Consider the following 25,248-nt stretch of genomic DNA (forward strand, 5'->3'; position numbering starts at 1 on the left):
TAACACTAAACATTTAACAGATCGCACAGTCCCCCAATAGAGTATGCTTTAAAATTTAGCACTTGCATACGATGAGCTGCAGTGCACTACAGGTACCGAGGGGTGTCCGATAAGTCTGCAGTTTCCAAAGGGTTTCAATTTCATTATTATAATTATTTGATGATTATTATCGATGATGTTCTTATCTAGTTAGCAGGAGAAGAAAACACTCTTGGGGTCTTGTTTTTATTTTTTTTATGTATTTGTGTATTTATGGTCTTTGCAATAATGTCTGAGCTGCAGTAGGCGTGAAGTGCTTTCTTTAATCCAGTTAAGTGCCTCCATCTAGCCCAGCTTCCTGTCGAACTGGGACAGAGCTTTGTGCAACAGGTCAAGAAGAGCACTGTGCATTTACTGATGTGATACAGTTTTAAACTCGGATAATTAAATAAATTAGTCTTCTCTGTCTTACATAACTTGAGGAGGCTACATGGTCCAGTGGTTAAGATTAAGTTTGTTATATAAAGTTTCTCAGTCCAAGCCCTAGGTCTGCCACTGGCACTAACCCACTTTGTTTTATCCTCTAAATCCAGATACTGAACCTTGCTCTCCAATGAGACATTAAAAACAAGATCACGTTGTAACTGACTCAAAGTGTGTTTCCCAGTTTTAGTTGCTTTGCATATGCTTACCCATATAATTGTATTATTATTATTATTATTATTATTATTATTATTATTATTATTATTATTATTATTAATAATAGTAAAAAATATTATATATTTTAACATACTCCTGCTGCAGTCAGTGGATCAGTGTCAAGTCCAAGGGGTTTCTTTGCAAGCTTTACAAGAAATTCAGGAAAAATAATCCACTACTAACCTACAATACAAAATGCATGTGTCTGAGCTGAAGCATGGGCCTTTGTGGGTGGTACAGTGAAATACTGGAGGTGTGTGTTGCTCTGCAGTCTAACTCAGTGTTCTCAGAGTTGACAGAAACCGTGCTTGTGAAGATGAAGGGTGGACAGCACAGGTAGACAGAACCTGGTGTCTTTACATGGACTGTTATCAGACAGATAGATTATTCCAGCAACTCTGCACTCCAGGAACCTGGAAAGCAGGACTTGAAATATCTTGTTTGATCTTGAGGGAGAAATGGTTCGTTATACATTTCCAAAATACAACCGGGACAGAGACCCCTTCCAGATATTCCGTGTATCCCTGGGAAAAAAAAAATCAAGCTTCCCTAGAATATTCCATCAAAAAGGGAACAGAGAAGAGAAAGCATTGATGGCTCAGTGGAGACAAGCATCTAAAGCACAGCACACTAGAGAGGGTTTGCACTCAGCCCTCATATCATAATTTAATATCCCCATGGTACTCTCTCTAACACATTCACACTGCAGAGAGCTGGGAGCTACTGCTTTACGCCTTGGTTGCCTTGTCTCCCTTCATCAAAGCGACTTGCTTTATGTTCCTTCCTGCACCTTCATAAAATGATTGTGTGCGTTGAAAGACTGGGTATAAAAATAGCAGGGGTATTGCATGAGTTCAACATGCAAATTTCACTGTGGATTCACAGATAAAAGAATAACCCACAACATAATCATGCCAGCACAAGCATTTATTACACAATGAGAAAAAATCCAATGGAAATGATTCTGTTCAATAAACATCTGGAATGTAAAATTATCTCAATAATATCTATATGATTCTCAGTGGTATCTCGAGAACCAGCCTTTTCAAGCCTCAGACACACGTACTTGTGTGACACATCAATTCTTCCTGCCAACTCAGCCCAAAAAAATGTATTCAGAAGAATTCAGTGAGAAATCTGCACTTGTCCTGATGATGCAGAGTTGTCTAATTCTGGTAGGAATCATGTGTTTGTTTTATACATTATTTTTCTTGTGTCCTGTCCAAAATTCTGTGGCATACACAGACTTTAAAAAAAAATACATTGGTAACCTTTCATTAGTGACAAGTAACCTACTAATGTAATAATGAAACGTTTCTCCTTTTGACACGGACAAACACTGTTTGAAGTGATGATGTTTTTGATAAAGGTTGGAAGGTAGCCTATCAATGTCCACCATCCTAACTTAAAATAGTTGTCGCATGCAAATATTTGTTTAATTCTGTCAGGAATGTGTTTGCTGTAAATAAATGTGAAGTTCATTCTTGCTTACATTATTTTGTGACTTTCAGACAAACTGGTTGGGAAATGCTGTTCTAGAAGAATGTTTGATTTGCTTAGTCTGGCAGGTATTTCTGCTAGTTCTTTATACTGCCAAATGGGCCAACTATAAGGTTTTTTTGGTAGCAAATATCTAATTCATGTTTAAGATGAGTGAAAAGAAAGTGAAAAATGAAAAAATGATCAAAGGAGAGTTTATTTTGGTATGTATTTTTTAATTAAAACATACATTCATGTGTAGATTTACATAAAAGGCTTTGTGGTTTGTATAAAAAGCCTAATAAAAAACTGAGGTATTTTTACAACTATGTAAACTACTGCTCTAAACCCTGTTCTTCCATGACAGCACTGTAAAGGACCAGATATTGAACTTCTATCCATTACAGAGAAATTACAGAAAACTGTAATGTATTTTATTTGCTCTGCATGAATCTAAAAAAGTCTGAACTTGAACTGGTGAAATATGATTTTCAGACAGAAGAACAAGCCTTCAGCTGAGATTGTAACTCTGTGTAAAAGCTGCCGTGTCTCCTTCCTTTTTCTTGCTTCTTTTTTTCTGAGCATTGATGGTTATCTTGGTAATCAGAACAGAAGGCGAATGTCTTGGGGTGGTGCTGTAACTTTCCAATGCAGACGAGGGAAGCAGGACTGTTTCGATGGGCCTGTGTCTGTCTGAAATAAATGAAATCCATTGATCTTTTTATGAGTTGTCACAGCTGTCGGATGGATAGCACGCTTTCCTCAATCCAGTATCGGTCATAACCTTTGTTACATAACCGATCAGAGAGGCGGGACAGAGCAGCAGTGACTTCAGTAGTGGAGACGGGGGTGCAGAGGGGAGTGTTTTAGGAGAAAACATAAATAAACAGATGCCTTCTAATGGCCCAGCTGCATGCTGCCTTCATTTGCTGACGGAATTCATCCCAGGCTTGTGCTGGAAAGGAAAACAGTCCAGAGATTAGACGTTTAGCTTTAGCTTTCTTCGTGAATAGCTTTGACTTTTGTGAACTGGGTTATCTCTGCCGATAGTCATAGTCTTGTGCCATGTAAGCATCACCCACAACTCTAGACTGTAGAGTACTGAAATTAAATCTCTTGAGGAGCGGCCACTACTGTACTGTATATCTCGTGAGGCAACAGCTGCTTTAAGGCAGTAGCTTAAAAGTTGCACTGGAGTGGGATAATTTAGCCAGCCCAGACATTATGAAAGAGTACTACATTCAACCTAGGGTCCTTCTCTCTTGGTGGTGGCTTAACCCACCCTGGGTAAATATTAATTATTTAAATAAGTAAATATTTTAGGAGGGTTATAATCTCCCTGACTGTGACAATTTGTACACCATATTGTACACCATAACTTAACAATTGAATGTATTTTATTATTGTTGTTTCTCAATGTAATGTCTCTAAATAACTAATAAATAATTAATAAATAACAAGTCTGTAGAGCGACCGTGAAATCAGACTCTTGCTGACATAAGCGTTGGCCTCCCAGTGCCGTTCAATACGGTGCGTGCTGAGTCGTAGGCTTTCTTATTCCAGTTAGAGATCTATAGGTCTGAGTCACCAGAACTCTGTCAGATATATATCTCGATTTCAAGTTCAATTAGTATACAATGTTTTAATTTTTAATCTTGTTTATTTGGATTTGTGGCCTACCTGAAAGATTAATTCATACTCTGGCGAAGAAAGACTTTATTGTTAATACAAAATACCAGCTACTGGAATTCGTTTTTGGCTTACCCATGCATGCTTGGGGAGAAAATATGCTTGATTAAATGAGCAAGATCTGTCAGATTTTTTGTAGCAAGCTTTGCAGTATTTCAGAACTTCATATATCACAGCCTTGCTGGGCTCAGTGACTTGATCTTGGCAGTGACAGGGTTTGTCAGAGTCCTTATTTATGTTGTCAATGCTGTTTCACTCTGCAGCCATTTCTAATGAAACAAAATGTATAGATGCTCTCTTTAATTTAGATCAGTCAGAAGTTTAGTCTTATTTATTTACTTATTTTGTATGTATGACAACACAAAAGTCCACAACACACTGGTTGGGATAAACTGATCTTATGGACTGCAGATAAGGCTGACTAAGGAAGGAGCTAACCCTAAATTTCAGAGTGGAAATTAATAGCAATGTCTTTATGGTGAAACATCCTAATACAGGCAGTGTTAAAGGATCCTAATAAATCAGTGACTAGCAAAGTCTCTGTGTTGGTCTTATTTAAATGTCAACATATTTGAGGAGACGCACTGAAGTGAAGAGTGCTCCTCTGCTGCCGAACTCCTGATAGGTGTTTGTACAGCCAGCCAGGCTGAGCCAGAGGAATGCATTATCTCGCTTGTGGGAAATGTGCAGTCAGCTGTTGAAAGCACAGCTAATTAATTAAGTGGGTCTCGCAAGGTCCTGGATTCAGGGCGTCAAATCATTTGGAAATATAGAAGACAGGAATTTCGCCTGGCCAAACTGTTCTGGGGACGTCCAGACAATTAATTTTACTTGTAATCTCTACGAGACCCTTTTTTGAATGAACACATTTGCATTTGAATTCATATAGAACAGTGGAGAGGAAACTTGGTCTCACAGCCCACTGGCCTGTCCTCTCTCAGATCAGCTGAGTAAAGGGGATGTGGAGTGGAATAAGTTTTCTGCTGAAGTCCCTAAATTATGTTCAGAAGGGTAAATGCCTTATTGTTATTGTTTTTTTTGTTCGTTTTTTTGAAAATTGAAGTATTGGCTTTTTAGATGATTCTGATTTTACCCGCAGTATAAAATTTGTTGAGAAAATGCTGCTCCGCCATAGAAGATTCAGTTCCCCAGTGTGTGACGTAACCTTCTGTGTTAATGGAAACTGGGATGCTATCATGACTCAAGTTTGTTTCGCTGTGTAGCAGAAATAAACATTGATACACCCTGACAGGAGTCTTTGTCAGTTATCTATCATTATTTATCTGTAGAACAGAAACCATAGACCATAGACGGACATAATGAAAGCAATCCCTCACTTAATGAAGGTGTGTGGGGGTCATGGTTAATCACAATTAATGGTAAACATCAACGCTTAGATAAGTCTAATTGTGTATTTGTGTTCTTCCATTCTGGACCTCAGGGACCACAGGTTCCTCTGCACTTTATTCCACTTGAGCTCTTAATTAAAGTCCTGCTTCCTCTTTTAAATCATATTTAGGATGCCATAGTCTATGGTGGGGTCTCTTCCAGGCAATGGGTCACCTGGGTGCATAGGTGTGTCTTAACTGGACAATGCGAAGAGTCTGCAAATTCAGGAAGTTTCAGGGATTAATAATTGTTAGTCTGAATGTAGAGCTAATACTTTCACTAGACTAACCCCCTCACAGCAGGAGCACCCAGTCATTAGAAGCTGTGACCCACATTCTACCAGTTAATCCCCATTTTACTATTAAATTGGCAGGACTTCTGAAATTGCTGTACAGAGACCCAGTGGAAGCTCTGCTGGCCTTGGGTCATTCATGATGCCACACACAGACATGAATATTAAAGCATTGGTCTTAATCACGGTGGTGGTTGTTGACAGATTAGCAGACTCATTGAATCACACCTTTAACCAACCTGTGGATTGTTAACACTCATCAAACCACAGGAATTGTGAATTATGCCTGGAATGAGCTAGAGACTGGATATGGAAGCCTGTTTTCCACAATTGTTCTGAGATTATTTAAATGTGCATTGGGGTGAGGCTGAAGTACAAGAAAAATAAAACGATTGCTATGGTGTTGTGAGGGGCTTTCTGGTGGTGATGTGGTTTTGCACTGGAACCAATTACTACAAAATTCAGAGGCTTCAAATTGGAATATAAAAGCCTGGAGATTATAGCTATCAGTCCTTGTGCACTTCAGAGAGCTGTGTTGTCTGAGTGTGAGAGCTGTGCCTGGCAGGCAGCAAGGCATATCACACTGGTTAAAACTGGGAACTTAGGAGTGGTTCAATGTAATTGCTTTCAGATCTGAAGCAAGATTTTAGTTGTTTAGTTTCGCTTTGTGTAAATTCATGTGGAATCTCAGCATCCTAAAACATATTCCACATACTCCGAGACACGTTTACATTTTTCACTTCTGTTTCTCCAGTTAATTCAGTTAATTTCACCCAGTGTCTTCTGGCAGTTATGAAAAGTCAGTGGTTTTGTGAAAGATATGGGTGAGGACAAGATTGTAGACCTACACAAGGCTGGAATGGGCTACAAGACCATCGCCAAGCAGCTTGGTGAGAAGGTGACAACAGTTGGTGCGATTATTCGCAAATGGAAGAAACACAAAATAACTGTCAGTCTCCCTCGGTCTGGGGCTCCATGCAAGATCTCACCTCGTGGAGATTCAATGATCATGAGAACGTTGAGGAATCAGTTCAGAACAAAACGGGAGGATCTTGTTAATGATCTCAAGGCAGCTGGGACCATAGTCACCAAGAAAACATTTGTTAACACACTACGCCGTGAAGGACTGAAATCCTGCAGCGCCCGCAAGGTCCCCTGCTCAAGAAAGCACATGTACAGGCCCGTCTGAAGTTTGCCAATGAACATCTGAATGATTCAGAGGAGAACTGGGTGAAAGTGTTGTGGTCAGATGAGACCAAAATCGAGCTCTTTGTCATCAACGCAACTCGCCGTGTTTGGAGGTGGAGGAATGACCCCAAGAACACCATCCCCACCGTCAAACATGGAGGTGGTAACATTATGCTTTGGGGGTGTTTTTCTGCTAAGGGGACAGGACAACTGCACCGCATCAAAGGGACGATGGACGGGGCCATGTACCGTCAAATCTTGGGTGAGAACCTCCTTCCCTCAGCCAGGGCATTGAAAATGGGTCGTGGATGGGTATTCCAGCATGACAATGACCCAAAACACACAGCCAAGGCAACAAAGGAGTGGCTCAAGAAGAAGCACATTAAGGTCCTGGAGTGGCCTAGCCAGTCTCCAGACCTTAATCCCATAGAAAATCTGTGGAGGGAGCTGAAGGTTCGAGTTGCCCAACATCAGCCTCGAAACCTTAATGACTTGGAGAGGATCTGCAAAGAGGAGTGGGACAAAATACCTCCTGAGATGTGTGCAAACCTGGTGGCCAACTACAAGAAACGTCTGACTAAGTCTAAGTACTAAGTCGAAGGGGTCAAATACTTATTTCCCTCATTAACATGCAAATCAATGTATAACTTTTTTGAAATGCGTTTTTCTGGATTTTGTTGTTGTTATTCTGTCTCTCACTGTTAAAATACACCTACCATTAAAATTATAGACTGATCATTTCTTTGTCAGTGGGCAAACGTACAAAATCAGCAGGGGATCAAATAATTTTTTTCCTCACTGTAGCATAATGTCCATTTTGCATTTAATCACCACCTATACTGTATAGTACCTTGGACAGCTCTTAGCCTTATAGAACCTGTTTTAAAGATCCAGACATCATTTCCTATTATATGATATTATTGTTATGACTGCTGTTGGTATATTAGCTTGTTCCCGTCTTCCTAAGCATTTCTGGTTCTCTGTTTGTTTGTGCCTGTTTGGCCTGGGAAGTACTGAATGTAAGTCTGGACAAAGCAGACCTTAGCACTCTTGTGGAAACCACAATGGCAATAACTGAAAGGATAATGATGGTACCTCACAGTAATCCAGAATCTGGCTACTCTCAATGAGTGGGCGTCAAGAACACTATGAGCTATGATAAAGGGAGGCTTCACATTTTCTGTAATTGAACTGCTATTAAGGCCTCTTAGCAGGTTTCTTGCCAGATATATAAATGGGAGGAGTACGCTGGAGCCTCATTAGACAGGGGAAAAGAGTTGGCTCTCTTGTTAGTTTGAGTTGTTCCTGCCTCAGCCCTCCTCTTGTCTGAGAGTCCTGCAAGTGTCAGAAACTAAACATGTAGGAGTACTTTTTGTTTGACATTTTGAAGAGTCATGAAATCATCATAATAACGGAATTGTATCCACAGTGTGGAGTCAAGTGACTCAAATTTGCAATGCCATTTCAGCTGGCTCCCCACAGTATGATAGATGCCAAACTAACAGCAGGAATAGCTTCAGCAGCATTCCTGTGCTTAATGTGTTTGTGTCTTTCACAGAGATAGAAACAAGATTAAAGAAAAATAACAACAACCTATCCCAGATTATTCCGAGTGTTTATGTAGACATGGCAGGGCTGCTACCTGCAGACTGTACTGTAGCTGTGTCAGTGAGGCGGAGAAGCTCCTGTCACATGATCCACTGAAACAAAACCCAAAGGCTGACTTTGACACAGATGCTTCCAGGAAAATCGATGCCCTTGCTGTCTCAGCTGCACACGTCCCTTCTGATTTTCATCTGTTTACTTGATAAAGTATTTTTTTCCATATTTTCTCATTAATTGTTGGAGAACGATACAGTATTTGCTATCGTATTTGCAGGTTGCTGTCTGACACGCTTTTAACATGGCAGCATTTTCACTTAATCTCAGGGGTATCTGTTTTACTCTGTCATCTCTCCTTCAAGACCGCTGTCTTTCTATCAGGGCCTTCTTCCCCCTCTCCGCAATGTGGAAAGCCCACACACTTAAAATCTTACAATCCTTATGGAATTTATTACCCGATGAATTTTCTGAATGCTGTTTCACCCAGTCAGGACGTTCATTATGTGTTCATTGTAAAGCAGCTCTGTACAGTATCCAGTTCCACTCCCAGGGCTGGCAGTGTCCAAGCGCAGGGCTTCTATACGAGTTTCACAGCACATGTGTTGCTGTGTGTGTCAATGCGCCTCCCTTCCCTTTCAGCACAGCCAACTGGTGAAAACATTCAAAAGCTTTTTTCGAATCTGTCTCCAAGATTTGGGATGAAAAGAGCCCATTGTGACCAAACCCTTTTCCTGAGACTGGGTTGCCATGGTTTCCCGTCTTTTTCTCAGCAGAAGCCAGCATGGGGAAGGGGAGTGCTGTTTGTCTGTGTCTGGGAGAACGAGTCGGTTCCTGGAATGTGCTCTGAGAGGGCCGTGCGGCAGGCGGCTCATGCATTCACACCCTTCCTCTGACTCGGAGCCTCTTCAGCCTTTGGAACAGCTCTGTCAGCCAGCTAGGCACAACGCCAAGAAAAATACTATAGCAGAGATGGTTTAGAGGAACAGATGTAGGGTAGGTTACATGAAAAAACATTCAGAACAAACAGCAAACTGACATATTACAGTATATGGAAAGTTTGACGTTTTAGGGAAGGCCACTTTAAAACGTACACATGACTAATTCCAGCTCAGGGATGGTCATTGTTTTACAGTATTATTGTTGGCTGGATGAGTTACCCATTGAATACACTTGTAGCACTGGCATGGGAAGACCACTCATCTAACAGAGAGCAAGCAGGGCTGTTGTCAGACAAAGCCCATGGCCCATGGACTTGTGGAAATCCTTGCCTTCCTGAACCTTTCAAGAAGTCTGAATATATTACTGAAAACATGGGATCCTATGGAATAGAAACACAAATACCATCATATCACTGTTGTTCATGTATGGACAAAATGTTCAGTACCCATGGGTACAATTAACACTGTGTATTATTTTTGCTAAAAGCCTCTCTAAGTATATTATCATCTCCAGACAGATTTTGAGAGAAAGACTTCAAATAATACAGCCCAGATGCTCCTGGCTTGGGTTGTAAAAATGTAGTGCTAGCCTGGTATGTAATATTGAACATATCAATCAACTAGCATCCAATATTTTATGGTGTTCATGTATCTAGGCCACATGTGGTACCTACAGTACAGTGCGCTAAATCAATCATAATTGTGTGCTTATATTAATTCACAGTTATGGTCTATTCCCTGAAGGTCCTTTTCACCATAAGGGTCACGGTTCCTCAATGTTTGACTCTGTCTTCCCACCCAAGTTAATGAAGACATTCCAGCCTGAAATTAGGTTCAGCGGTTCACACAGTTTAGCATGCTGTGCTCATATTTGCTTCACGCAGTTACTTCTTTTAATGTCTTATTTTCTTGTGAATCAATTTCATGTTTTTTCTTCAATCAAATTCAGTACATTGATGTGTGCTGCCATCAGGCAAGTTTACTCATCTTTTTTTAGAGGTTTGCTTTTGAGAATGTTCCTGAAAGTAGCAACTTATGAATTGCAGAAATGCTATATGACCTTCCCTCTGTGTTGGTACTACACCTGTGCTGGCGCTAAGTTTTTGGAATGATGTGTAATTCTTTAACCTAACCATTTTACCCCAAATCTTTCACATTTGACATCCAATGGAAACCTGATGCTTGTTGGATGATTTCTGGGGATTTTGTGCAGCAATCTGCAACTGTTCACTGTAGCTTCACGGTGGGGGGGCTACCTACACCTACCATTCCTGTATTTACCAATGGACCTGGGGAGAGTAAGGGCCTGACAGAAGAATGACTATTGGTTAATTCCACGTCAAAACAAACTGAGTGTGTGAGATAGAAGTACTGGGTTCTTTATCCCACAGATGTTGCTGGGATTATTCCCAGATTATTTCCAGATGCATACCACTGGGGTTTAACTTGGGAGCTCGATAAGTCTTTGCTCCGACTACTGGTGATAAACATACTGTGAATACGGAAAGTGAATACAATGGAAACCCAAAGGAAAGAACAAGTTTCCTTCTAACACAAACCATAACTACACCAATCAAGCAGATTTAAACCTCCTTCTGCTTACTGCAATATATTCCACATTAAAGTGTTTTATAAGTGTTCTCCATGGTGTGTTTGAATAACAAACAAGTATGTTTTCTTTTTTCAAGGGAAGCACATTTGCTTCCGTATTTTCTTACCAATTTTGTAGTTCTAATTATTTTACTGATTTACATTTATATAATAATATGAATATTAGTATTTGTATAATTATTATTAATTAATAATAATGACAATAATAATAAAATAACTAAATATATAGGCCTTTAACCTTATCGTTTGTTTTTTAAGAAATTACAAGAGTATGAATAAGCTTAGCTGACCACAGATGGTCAGTGTTTTCCTGAGAAGGTTTAGGATACTTTGTTTAATGAAACATGCTGCATCACAATGTTTTTGTGTATTCTGTCCACAGTACGCTGATTTTTTTTTTTTTCTTCTTGAAAAACATTTTATTTTAGATCCTGAGAGAGGATGTTAGGGCAATTTTTAAGTTCCTTTTACCGTAGTGTGTAAGCAGTGGTTTTTTGTCAGTTTTTATGATTTGTTATTTGGTACTTGTAGTGATCTCAGCTAGTCTGGACAAAGAAAAAATTTTGCAATGAAGCCCATCCTGAGTATGAATGGATTACGTGACAATCCTGCTGTATTTACACTGTGACCAGGAGTCGAAGTCTGACCCTTGTTTGGAGCAGCCAACTCTGGCTTTTTGGCTCCACACAGCTCTTCTACAATACGGCAAGGGTTGTGAAAACTTTTTATTATTATGTCTGTTGTGCTTCTCTTTAAGGCTCTAAATGTGGAGTAGTCCTTGTTAATGAGTCTCTCCTGTCCCTTGTGCTGAAGCTATAATTGTGTTGTCTGGCTGCAATTGGCTACAGGGGTGTGCTGGCCATGTGTGGTGGCTCGTTAACAGTAGTTTGCTATGAATAGCCAGCAGACTGACAGTACTGCTGTGTTGATCTTCTTACATAACAGCCTCTCCCATCCTTGCACCAGCCAGGCACTTGGAAACAGACACAGGCACAAAATGGCTGAAAGATTCCCAGTCACAGAGAGGAGGTCTCAGTGCCTCCCTCCTCCCGGGCAAATTCAAGTTCCCATCGTGACGAGTCCTCTATGATTTTGTTATGACAAGTAAAAGCCATCATAGGGAAGTACTGCCTGTTCTTTGTGTATTTCTATCCAACCCCAGCCGTGCATTGAGCTAAGGATATTAGACTAATTTTAGTCAATTCCCATAGCTGTCTTAATGTGCAAGGTTGCACTTTGCACAGAGCTCTGCATCGTAGCTAAGCCCTGTGTCTTTGATGTCGGTGATTGCAACAATAGAAGCTGTCTGTGTGGAGATCTGCATTGACAGATGAAGACCCAGACGCCATTAAGATGCAATTGACTTTGTCACATTTAAACAGTAATATATATACATAATTGGGATTGGACGTCAGATACAGCTTCCCAAAATGATTCTCTATCAGGAAATAATGTGATCTTTTAATATTTACTTAAAAAAAAAAAAAAAAAAGAAACATGCATACATGGCATACATACAAACATACTGTTCATTGTCTTCCAGCAGCTCAGTTTGGAGTTCGCAGTGTGACGGTGTGAGCTGGTTTTCCATTGTTTGGACAAAGCTTTTGGTCTAGATGTAAAGGCCCCATGACTGTCAGTATCAGTTGTGTTCTAGCTACATCAGTGAGTGTGAACCTGTAAATCTAGCAACATGTGAATGTACTATGACACAAAGCAAGGACTGAAAAGCAGTGTTTCAGTGAGAATAATGCTAACAACATTACATGGCCTGCCCTGAATCAAGACCTTAATCCCTTCGAACACCTTTGCAATGAGCTGGAACTAATCAGGAATCGGTAAGAGACCTGGTACCCCAGCTTCCTTTGTCACAGTAGGAACTGCACTGCAGGAGCAATAGCACTGCCATCTAGGCTTTAGAAATTTCCCCTTGTTTGATTGCAGCAGTGCTCTGGGCCAAGGATAGGCCAAAACCCAGGTAAATAAATTATGAATATCTGTTTATGTCCCTATGCTTTATACCTTCAGCACCCAACATGACAGTTATAAAACAAAGGCCAGGTAAAATGGTATAATATATCTGTCAAGGTTTTGACATTTTTCTTTGTGAGATATACAGCTCTGGAAAAATTTAAGAGACCACTCCAAGTTCAGAAATCAATGTTAAGTGGTCTTAATTTTTTCCAGAGCTGTACATCTCCGTAGGTTCTTAAGGGATATAGTCTGAAGGTTACTTTGTTATGGAGGATAATGGAAAATATGGATCTTGCAGGCATACGTGCATTGTGAATCTGTGAGTGAGGCCTGTCTGTTTTCTCTGAAGCAGGACGTGTGCAGTGATGGAGGAGACGAATTCAAGCCTGCGTCAGTATCGCAGGAGTTTCCAGGCTTTGAATTTCAAGAAGTGAGGGCTGACCATTCCTTACACCCCTCAAAAGGGCTGCTTCATTTTCATAACTCCATGCCGATTTACATGCGTGCCGATTAACTGTGTGACTCGAAATGAAAACTGAATTAAATTAATGAGAAATTATAAGCAGGACCTTTTTGAATGTCATAGATATGTTATATTATTATTATGAAGAAGAAAAAGAACAATAGCAATAACTATAATAACATGCAAAGATACAAAATTAAGATGCAATAATAACACTCCTTATATTCCTGTAACCTTTTCAATCCCCTTTTGAAAAGCAAAAGTCATTTTCCTGAAAAATGGTCCCCTCCTCTCAATGTTGTTGCTGTGGTGCCTTCCCGAGCTCTGAGCATGCCTAATGCAGCCGGTGATGTTCTAGAATGTTGTGGTATCTGAGCAGCTCAGCTCTGAAAGCACCTGACAACCCTCGAAATAAGAGACTGAGACAAAAAAGAAAGCGAGAGAGAGAGAGAAGGGGGAGGGAGAGCTTCTTTCTTCCCTCTGTTCCAGTCTCTCTCTCTCTCTCTCTCTCTGTATTTGTGTGAGTGTGTGTGTGTGTGCGCATGTGTGTGGGTACTGTATGCGAGGAGGAGATTGCGCATTACCTCTGCAATAGCAGAGCCCCAGCTGCTGTAGCGACTGAGGGATAAACAGTGCCCACCATTGTGAGCAGAGGGAGATGTGCTGAGGAGAGAGCTGCCATGCTCTGCGTTGACAGACTGCAAGGACTCCGACTGAGTGGGTGTCTGTAGAGGGATCTGTGTGAATAAGGGGATTTATAAACAATGCAAGCAGACTGACGTGGGAGGTGGAGTGGGGCGAGGTGAGGTTTTACAGTCTGGGGGTGAGGGTGGCACCAGGGATGCACCTACCGTTGTCGGTGTTGCCATAATAGGGGTTGGGATACGGAGAAGGACTGTGCTTTATCAAATCAAAACATAGATGTCTTTTGTAGGAAAGTTATGTATTGCTTTTGTTATTATTTTCAGATAATTGATTTGCTTACGTATGTATATATGCATGTATGCGTGTATGTATGTGTGTTTTGTTTTAGTTTTTTTTTCCTGGTGGAAGCTGCAGGTTAAAACCCGTAGTGAAAGCAGTTGTCTGTGGTGCTGTAAATAATAATGATCTGACTACTTAGGGGTAGAATGGACACACTGACGGGAATAGCATTGTGCTTATTGTTATTTGATGGTAATGGGGTAAGAGGAATGTGTTCTGTATGTATTAATTGTGTTCTTTTTCATCCTTAATCTCCTTGCTCTGTGAACTTGTAGATCAATTGGATTTGTTTGCCTGCCTTTTACTGATGATTCTGCGGTTCACTCAACACTGTATCTCCCACTGAGAGAGAAAAAAACAACATTCTTGAGTTACAGCATGCTCTATAATTTAAGTATGAACAGTAGTTTGAAGGTGAGGATAAATAAATGATTCAGCAAGTGTGATCGGCTGTACATTTTTGTGCGTCATGCATGCTCTCTCAGGCCATTCTTCTTTCGGTGCACTAATGTGTGATTGTAAACCATATAGTTGCTCAGTGTCAAAACTCTTCCTTCATGTTTTTGAAATGCATTGTAGCATGAGTGTATTACAAATTTTACTGATGTTACAAAGAGTTTTCTGGTAAAGGCTTCACCAAAGTGTGCTTTGACGGGGTAAATATTAGGATTGGATCAGACCACCACAGAGCTTTCTACCGGGTTGTCTGTCAGTCAATGTGGATGCTCTGTGGAGTTCTGGCAATCAACAGCTGGGCTATTGAAGAGTTGAACATTCAGAAGGGAGTAAAAATGTGTAAAATTGTAAAATTGAGCAAGGCAAACTCACACTTGTATTTTGAGTCTTAGCCTTTGTAGTCATTATCTGTTATCTAATAATCAGTTGGGTGTCTGCAGTTATTAACGGGGAGAAAGTCGTTGAAATAGCTAGATCATTTGAAATGTTCTATAATCCACTTACACCAATTAGAGGTGATCTGCAGAATTAGTCTCTAGTGCTATATTTGAGTAATTGCAGATTTTAAATGGTGGTAAGCTACCTCAAAGTATGACAAAGGTCATATCTCGTTCAGTATTTTATAGTCTCGTATCCTTTTGTGTCTTCGACTTAACAGTTGAAGAGAAACAATTTGGGAAGACAATTATTCGCACAATATCGGTCATGGTTGACTAGTTAAAATTTGTATATAGATGAGCTGTGAACTGAGAAAAATGTCATGCCAGTAGGTTAATATAGTTTAATCTAGTGGATATGAAGGAGTGTGAAAAGTTGCCAGAAACCAGAGACTTCCCTCAAGTTGCTAGAAATGTCCTTTCTAGTTCTACCACATCTGTATAGTTATCTGTCACTGTTTTCTTCACTTTTGGATGTTTGCAATAACGAAGGTCCCACACTGAGCTTTCTGGAGAGCTGTTCAGCAAGTTCAAAATCATTCCCCTGAGGGAAAGCACTGTGGTGCTATAGTACAGCACATTTCTTCATTTCTATAGCACTGTGTAGCCCCTGCTGAGGATTGTGGCATAGGTGTGTATTATACCAGAGCAACAGACAGCACATTTGTACAACATAACAGCAAGACAGAGCAAGCAGACAGGGAGGTCCTCACATAAAGTTTCTTGGTCCACAGTTTAATTTCCTTCATTGGCTTCATTGGCAACAATAGTCCAAGCTCTTTTCCTTATTTGTGTTTATGAATAGACCAGACACAGTGACTGTGCTTAGTTTAGTGAAACTGGGCCAAAATGCTTCACAGCACAGGAAACGGTGGAAATTTGCAAGGTGTTTTATTTTGGGTGTGTCTCCATCACTCTGCAGTTTTATTTTTATAATTGTTTTTATAGAATTACTACTATTAGCTTGTACACATTATTACATTTCCCCTTTAATTAAAACAAATATTGTTTTATGAGATTTTGGAATGCTTATAATTGGTGTGTGGTATTTCATTTGGTGCTTTCTATCTGGCAGGATTTCACTTTTGTTTTTATTTTATTTTACGTTCGTATGAATTTTATTAACTTCTTTTCTTTGTAATTATTTAGAAGTATAACCAATTTATATATAAAACGATCCTGCAACTGGTGTGGGACTTATGACATGATTTTTCCGGTTAGAAATCTCCCTCAGGACTGTCTAATTGCCCCAACTGTGTGTTTTAATAGTAAAAAATGTTCCCTGATTAACTGCAGTGCAGACAGGCTGTGTATTGTGTTCCTCCAGCTGGAAACAGGTACTGGCAGAAGTTTGTAATGTTTCATGAGTACTGTTATTAAAAGTGTTGTAGTGGGTATTAACCTTCTAGTATGCAGTAACCCTCTCTAATCCCATTAACAGCTTGAGGTCTGAGTGTGATCTATAGCCACAGAACCGTGATTTCCAGTTTCTACTAATCCTATTATTGTGTCCTTATTAGTACACCTGTAATGCCCCAGTGCTTTTCCAAAAAGTCACCTCTTTGTTGATTTTATAAGCCACAGAATTATTACAGTTGTTTCTTGATTTTTGGCAGGCTTAAGTACATTAAATCCACCTGATTTCTGCAAGACACTATGACAAAAAATGCAAGTAGGCCTAAGTGTTCCTAGTCATGCATTCAAAAATGCTGTTCCTTTGTCAGCCATGCTCCTGTGTTTTTAAGGGTAGTGTGCACGCTTCTCTGATGGAACATTCTAGAAGGTAGGATGGCACCCACTTCTTTTAAAAGAAAATAAAAACCCGCTTGATTTGATTTCTTCCCAGTCAGCTGTGGTAACTTGTGCTCTTCACTGCAGTGATTAAGCCGATGTCCTGCCTGGGGGTTTAATCTGGTGAGAGTCATGGCTTCACGTGGAGATAAGAGCATGTCAGGCATCAAGCACCAATGTGTTCTCAAACGAAGGAGAGAAAATACAAATACATTAAAGCAACTGCTGTGACCACGGAGTAATTTAGTGGTGTGGCATTCTGATAAAATACTGCTTTGTAAGACCAGGGGGAATGGGGAGCTTTGACTAGGATTCATTCATGCTCGTATCTTGAGTGCTTTTGCTCAGTGTACTCATCTGAAATCATTGTAAAAAAGGAGATGTATATTAGACACCTGCTCAAAGATTTAAGTTAAACAGAAAGGAAGATGTAGGCCTATGCTATGTTTTCATAAAGTAGGCCACACACTTTTACTTTAGAGACTCCACTTATTCCTTCCGAGTAGTGAATGGTGACAGACGTATTTAAAGACCAAATATGCAATCTGAAGTTATTTCTTATACAGTGCTTTACATGCAAAGCCACAATGTAAAATAATTAATCACAGCTGATAATATGGGAATGCTAAACTGCTGTAAATGAAAAAACAAGTTATCTTCCTTTTCAATGTACAAAAAACAGGAATTGATTGAATACGGACACATTTCAAAATCAGCTGGTGTAACTGTGGGATAATGAGCCGGGTGGTACAATCCACATGCAGTGAGGTTTATATTCAGGTTACAATACTCAGATTACAGACGAGAGGTTAGCATTGTCTGAACAAACCATTCCAGAAACAGAAGCTCTAAAACACAGTTGCAGTGTATTGATCTCTCCCTTAGGGAAGTATAAACCATCTACGCTACACTTTGCCTTTATTTAATTTCTTACTTGTTGCAGATCCTGTTTTAGGTATTCTGTGTCATTTGGTGTGTTTCTGTGGACCTCAGTGATCCTGATACCACACTTGGGGACTGTATGCGACATGTAAATACATTGGAATAACTGTTATGATTGAACTTTTACAAAAATTGAATGTGAATGGTAAGATGCCCAATGCAGTCATCCAAAAATAAATATAAAAAGATTGGACACAAGATTAGACTTTTCTCAATGGAACTGGTGAGAGTACAAATCAGAGAGTTATTGTGCATTTCCTTTGACACTGAAATAGACTGCACAGAAATAAAATAAGGCAGGGTTTCCTTTTCCTCCTTTTTTTCTTCGACTAAGAGACTAAGACAGTGTGTTCTGAGCTAATTCTCCAGCCACAGATCATTGCCTTGGAATAAGAAGACAAAAGCGCTTCAAGGCTTTGATATTCCCATTGTATTGTTTTCATAATTGTGTGATTTTCATAATTTCCATTGACCTGAAAACCCCAAGGCTTGGTGAACTGAAAAGCATGACAGAAACACAATCAGAGCGGTGGCAGCATAAAAAAGTGTTAAGGACCAAGTGTTCCACAGGAGGATATAGGATTTTATGGTCAAACTTCATTTGTGTTCTCATCAGTATCCACTAAGTCCCTAAACTGATGAGTTGTGACACTGAAAAGAGTTTAATCCGCAAAAGTATTGTGAGTAAGTTTTTCTCTGGATGTTTTTTTACTCCCTTCAGAAGATACATGGCAGTATGGTATTTGGTTGTGGAGACTGCTTTGTGTACCTGCTGTCTTCAAGCCAGGATTGTAAGAAGCAGAGGAACCCTACATAATCCTGTAAGATAGTTATGCAACTACACGATCCTCTTCAACCCACACTTCCTTTGAGTCCCAGAGTGCAGCAGTCAGGCCAAGAGGTAGTTATATGTGTCTGGCTTCTGCCTCCTCCTTTAGTGTTTTAACATTACTGCGGGGCGTCTCCTGTTGTCAATGACTTCACACTGTCTACATAAAGGTAAGGGCTGCTATTATGTGGTAATGAAACCTCTCTCTCTCTCTCTCTCTCTCTCTCTCTCTCTCTCTCTCTCTCTCTCTCTCTCTCTCTCTCTCTCTCTCTCAACTATTGAAATGCATTATTCCTAGAGTTGTTTGTGTCTCTTTAGCAGGGGAATGGCACGTGTTCACCTGTTATTTAAATTATTAATAAACCAGTCCTACTGTAAAGAAACACGGACATTGGCTATTAAATTTCCTCGGCACCACTGCGGGTCAGACGTAGTCAGAGCAGTTTGAGCGTTTAGTGTTGCAAGAGGTAATGGGACACCATTTTACACAGTCAAACAATTTAAATGAAAAAGATTTGAGTATTGCCTGTTAAAATAAATAGACTACAACAGGCACTCTTGAACTGAGCCACTATTGAGTTTTACTTTTATATCGGGGTTAAGACTTACTGTACCTCTTTAATACCCACTTCTATTTCACGACTTGTTATGTCTCCCTGAGGGCCGCTATACTCGAAGCTCAACACTGGCTTCTTTCATGCTTCTGTCACCTAAGCATTGAATTACTGTAATGCTTTGCTGCTAGCTTTCCCCAAAAAATATCTCACACAGTAAGCGCTGCGTTCCATCTCATTTCTGCTGTTCCGTTCCACAGCTCATGTCTTCAGGCTATCCTCACCTTTTCCACTGTTGTATTTTGTCAGAAAGGTTTACAAAGTGGGGAAAAAAGACATGCATAATTACTAAGTACACAGAGTCAAGGACTGCAATCGATTACAGGGTAATAATGTCAACTATCTGGTTTCACTTTTGGCCACTTCTGTGCTCTGCTCTGATATCCAGTCGTCTGATTTTTAAAATGGCGCATGGGATATTGCTTGAAACTGTCAAAGTGCTGTTCATGGTATTATTATAGGCACAAGGTCATTTGCTTTTGCTCCAGAGATATGTTGGCATCGTGTAAAGTTGCAAGGCTCTGTGGGTATTTTTCTACAAAGACATAGCGGCGCGCTCTGCTGTCCCCAAAGCTCATTCATCACGGAGGCTTTGTGTATTTGGCATTTAGCTTTACTGCACAGAGAGGCCCGTCCTTCACGTAATTTGAACTTCAATGAAACAGAGGAGCATCTGCTGTAGCACAAGGCTGGTCCAATGAATCAGACGCTTCCTAAACATTGTAATAAATAATATTCATTGATTAAATTGAACAGGTCTTAATGTATTAGTTGTTGATTTACACACAGTATATGTTTGTTGTTATTATGCATTGAAAGATTGATTGTGTTTCCATGCGGGCCTCTCAGTACTGCCTGGTTGCACATTATATGATTCTTGTGTGCTCGTTTCTTGTCTTGGTAAGTTTCCTTTATGCCGAATTTGACTCCTCTGTGATCAATAAATTGTTGTATAGCATATGTGAATTGTTTGCTGCACTGTGCTTGTATGCAGCTGATCAGTGACAGCAGAAGCTGTGTCTACAGCAGGATTGAATCATGATTCAGTCATTGCATGGCTATTAATTGGTATAGGAAATTAGCAGTGAGGAGCAGGGATGAGTTCTTGCATTTTGCTTTGTATACTTTAGACTTTTTCTTTCGCAGCTATTATTTGTTTTAATAATGTGAAGATCTCATATTTTGTTCCAGTCACTTCTCTAAAAGGTGAGCCATCATGCACTAACCCTGCCAACTTTGCCTTTACCTTGAGCCAGAACATACCTACATAGATATCATAAAAATGTCAGCCTTATATAGGTAAAAAGTAAATCTTGGATTATTCTCTGTGTTCTTCTCTTCAGATGTTTCCTCAAGATCATGACGATCTCTGTACTATGATTTGCTGCATCCCGTCGTCCCGAGGGCTTCGCAGTCTGGATCCTGGCGCTTGGTTTGTAATCTAGAATCCCCCCATCCCCTCCCCCAGAGAGAATGGACAGCCCCCCCACACTGTCAGGGGAGACCCTCATCGTCCATCACATCCCGCTGGTGCATTGCCAGGTCCCGGGCAGGCAGTGCTGCGGTTCTGTCAAGAGGGCCAGCCCCTTCTGCCAACCGGACCTGGGCCTGACACGCACCACGTCCCTTCCCGAGCGAGATGTTCTGCACAGGGAGGCACTGGTGTACAGTAGCCTGATCCAGACCTCCAGCGGGGGCGGGGGCGGCAGGGGTGGCAGCAGCCTGGTCAGCGACTCCTCCTCCTTTACCTCCTCTAACAACTCTGAGGAGCCGCCCCTGCCTCCTCGGCCCAAGAGCAGGGACACCACAGCCAAAGCCAACCCGCAGCGGCACAACCCGTTCCTCCTGAATGCGGAGGAGGACGAGGAGGACGATGAAGACTGTGATGATGCAGACAACCTGAATGGCTACCTGGAAGACTGCTCCTTTCATCTTCATGGGAACACCAATGCCCCCGGCAGCAAGACTTCTTCCTTCGGCCTGCATGATTTGGCCTTCGCCCCTGAACCATTCCTGCTGCATGACACGCTGGGAGGCGTTCACAAGACATGGTGCACCGTGACTGGCAGACCAGGTATAGCCGAGGGCCAGGAGGGTGGCAGGACCGTGCACAATGCGGGGGCCCTTAAGACAGCGACACGGCTAGCAGGTTGCCTGGACCTCTCCGGGTTTGAATGCCAGCGGAGGCACGGCAGCAGTGGCTCCACCCTGTCCATGGATTGCGGAGAGCAGGAGTGGATTGGGAGTCCCACTGAGGAAGAGGAGGAGGACCCGCTGAGGAACGGCCGTCGGAGCCGCATTTGCAGCTGCTGCTCCAGCTCGGACTTCCCCCTGCCGCCAGGACCGGCCCACCGTTGCTGCTGCTACAGCTTCTCGGACCCCTCAGAGAACACGGACCACCAAATGGGCTATGTCAGCGACTCCTCCTGCAACAGCTCCGACGGGGTGCTCGTCAACTTCAGCGCCATCTACAACAAGATGAACAACGGAGGCCCCGCCAAGCCCCTGAACCTCAACTCCGGGGACCAGTCCTGCACCTCCTCCGTCTGCAGCCACCCGGAGGCAGGGGGCGCCTTTTACCTGGACCTGCACACCTCTCCCACTGAGCCCCGGGGCGGCACTTCCACCTCCCAGGATGGCAACACTTGCAGCTGCCAGTCGCCCCAGGCCCTGGACGCCAACTGCAACTCGTACCACCTGCACTGCGAGGGTGGGCCCTGCCTCTCCGAGACCTCGGACCTCACTTCCTGCTTCCAGAGTCAGGCACGGCTCGTTGTGGCCACTCAGAACTACTACAAGCTGGTGACCTGTGACATCTCCTCTCAGTCGTCCCCCAGCCCAGCAGGATCCTCCATCACCAGCTGCTCAGAAGAGCATGTCAAGAGCAGCCCCACCCAGCCCACAGAGTATTACCTGTTCAGGAAGCCAGAGGACCAAGAGGAGTCCAACGAGCCCGCGGAGGAAGAGGCACAGCAGGTAGGGGTTGGGAGAGGGGCCTTGAGGAATGCCTAATGGGGTGGAAAGGGTTCGCTGAGATGTAGGTCTTCTATAGATAGCTATGAACTCCTTCAAGGAAAGCCTGAGACTGAGAGACAGCCTGTTAGTCCATTTTTTTTAAATTGGAGTTTTCATAGATATCATTTTTTATGGTTAACATGGTTAAGTAACCAGTATAGGTCACCTTATAAAATAGCATTGACGATTCACAGTGCATATGTCTGCTGTGACTCAGTAACTTTGCTTGGAGGAGCGTCTTGTTTCAGACCTAAAAATGAATGTGTCATTCACTTATTTTCTTATTTTTTTAATCGAATACCTTGATTGTCTATTTTTAGTTCCATTGATAATCCCATCTCATGTTTTTAAATGTCATGCTATGTTTTATCATCAGTTTTAAATGTATTTTATTTTTAATAGTCTAGTAGATGTTATTTTGCAATTGTGGGTTGCTTTTTCAATCTCTGGTGGTTCTTCTCTGTAGCAGGAGGAAGAGACGGAGCTGTGTCTGGAATCCCGGAATGTCATCGAGGGGCAGGTGTACATCAACGTGTCTCCTCCTCTGGGGGGCAGCGAGGGCAATGTAGTGGGCCGTCCGCGCTCCCGGAGCTACGATCGCAACTTGGACAAGTCCCCCCCACCACGGCTGGGCTCCCTGGAGCGCATGCTGAGCTGCCCAGTGCGGCTGAGCGACACTGCACTGCGGATCTCGCCGCCCCCCCGTGTCACCTCCTTCGCGGAGATGGCCCGCAGCAAGAGGAAGAGTGGCAGCCTGGGAGGGGGCACGCCACCCCTGAAGACCAGCTCCGACTCCTCATCCCAGGATTTCTCCCCCGTCCCGGAGCTGCGCCATTTCGGGGAGAGCCACAGCCTGCCGCCCATGCCCTTTACGCGCTGCTACAGCCAAGGGAGCTGTGACGTGACCCCACACAGCAGCTCCCCCGACCCCCAGCCCCTGCGAGACTCGCCCGGGGCCTCCAGGGAGACGCGCAGTAAAGCTGAAGGTAAGGGCCTGAATAAGCGTGTGTAATCTGTCATTTCTGTGCTATGTATCTGTTCAAGATTCTGCATCCTCCAATATGGATCTTGACTTTGGTTGGACACGATCCTTGGATTGCTTAGTTATTAATGGACACCAAACGAGCACGATGGGGCGAATGGCCTCCTCTCGTTGGTAAACTTTCTCATGTACACACTTTTACTGCTTCTTTGTTTCTTTCGTCAACTGCATAAAGCCCCAAAATACTGTCTCTATTAGCAAGTGTATCTGTTTGTTTGATATGGGACTAACCTCTGTTGATATTGGTGGACAAATAAAACTTAAATTAAAAATATATTGGTAAACATCATTAGTCTACGCTCTTGTGTGGGTTTTATATTGGCCAAATATGTCTTTAACTCCTGTCACATGCCTGTGTGATGTCATTATTCCACTCCTAGTAGGATTCATGAAATGCAAGAACTGAAATTGAAAATAAAGCCCTTAACCTTGTGTGCACACCCACTGTAAAATCAGGTATTCAACACAAATGGGACTGCTATGAACATTAGTGATTTCGAGTTTCTGTGAGTTGAGAGATTTTACCACGCACAAAAGTGCTTTTTTCTCACCATTCTCATTAATGAAACACTTATTATACATCATGATATTGTAGGCCACATTTTATGTTTATATTTAGACTTTTTTTCATGTTTAAATTATATTTTTCCCACAATTTAAATAAAAAAAACATTTCATTTTTTCTTACCTGCAGAAAAAAACAATTAAAGTAGCTGCATATCTCCCGGATTTTATCTTCCACACACTTATCTGTGTGAATGAGAATGCAATATTTTAATACCACAGAGGAAAAATGAAGGTCCTTTATCTCAACTTCAGAGTTTGGCATCTTTTATAAATCCCTAAAAGGGTTGCTCTAGTTGTGTTTTGAGCAAAAGGAGCTCTGGATGAATTGCTTCCTGTGTCAGTGGGTGAGAGAGGAAAGGCTGGACTTGAGACCATCCTGTTGCTCAAGCCTAATAAAACCGTAAACCGGCTGGGCAGAGCTCTGCGGTTCACTTACTCTGGTCTAGATTGTTTGAGAAGGCACAGTGAGTGGGATTGTTTTACTGATTAGACTGTTTTGCAGACTGCTGGACTTCAACACAAATTCTGCAGGTTTTATGTAAATAGCTTTTTTTAATTTGGTATTATTTGTGTATAACCTGGGGACCGTAGCCTACATGTGCTTCATTTAAAGAGTGAACTGAATGAGGAAATGTACAGCGTGGAGTAGATTATTTATTTGCTTATTGATTATTTAGCTGCTCTAATGTAGTGTAGCTTTTGTCTGCTTCTTACAAAGTTGTTCAACTTTACTGCCCTTCAAAAATACATAAAACTGTGTCACAAAGTAAAGCAAATATGATAAAGTGTAGCATTGTGATGTCAGGCTATGAGTACACTTACTTCTGAAATGCAGGTTTGTTGTAGAGCGTATATGCTTATTTAATCATTGTTATTTGAGATGTGCAGAACAGAACGTCGGTGTCTGTGTGCATCTCTGATAGAGGTATTTATGAACGCAAATACCCTAAAAAGTACAGCATTTTAGGATTCCATACCTAGTACAACTGAAAATGAAAACTAGTAACCTGACCCATTCGTGGTGTCAGAAAAAGAGAAACAGAAACAGTTGACTAAACTTTAATATCTCTGTCTGTCTCTGACATTTTATGGCTATGCACTGATTTGATATAAATTATTAATGATAAACAAAAAGAAACGCATTTACTCAATGATAATTCTGAGCTGATTCCAATAAGAAACTATATATTGATTTTGCATCCTCTTCTGGTTCTTCCTGTTTTGTTATTTACTTTAATTGCCTTTCAGGGGGGTTTATATGGTTTTAT

The 25,248-nt window shown here is 41.6% G+C and overlaps 1 protein-coding gene across 2 annotated transcripts in view; it reads left to right on the forward strand.

The window, feature by feature from the left end:
• rusc2 (RUN and SH3 domain containing 2) overlaps nt 1-25,248 on the forward strand; it is a 44,393-nt gene that overhangs the window by 3,235 nt on the left and 15,910 nt on the right. For both annotated transcript variants that reach the window (XM_066710684.1, XM_066710685.1), the window contains exons 2-3: nt 20,700-22,332; nt 22,838-23,357. In XM_066710684.1, coding sequence (XP_066566781.1) covers nt 20,830-22,332; nt 22,838-23,357 — 2,023 coding nt within the window. In that variant the 5' untranslated portion in view covers nt 20,700-20,829. The remainder of the gene's footprint in view (nt 1-20,699; nt 22,333-22,837; nt 23,358-25,248) is intronic.

Source organism: Amia ocellicauda, chromosome 8, assembly GCF_036373705.1.
Source record: "Amia ocellicauda isolate fAmiCal2 chromosome 8, fAmiCal2.hap1, whole genome shotgun sequence".
Taxonomy (NCBI): domain Eukaryota; kingdom Metazoa; phylum Chordata; class Actinopteri; order Amiiformes; family Amiidae; genus Amia; species Amia ocellicauda.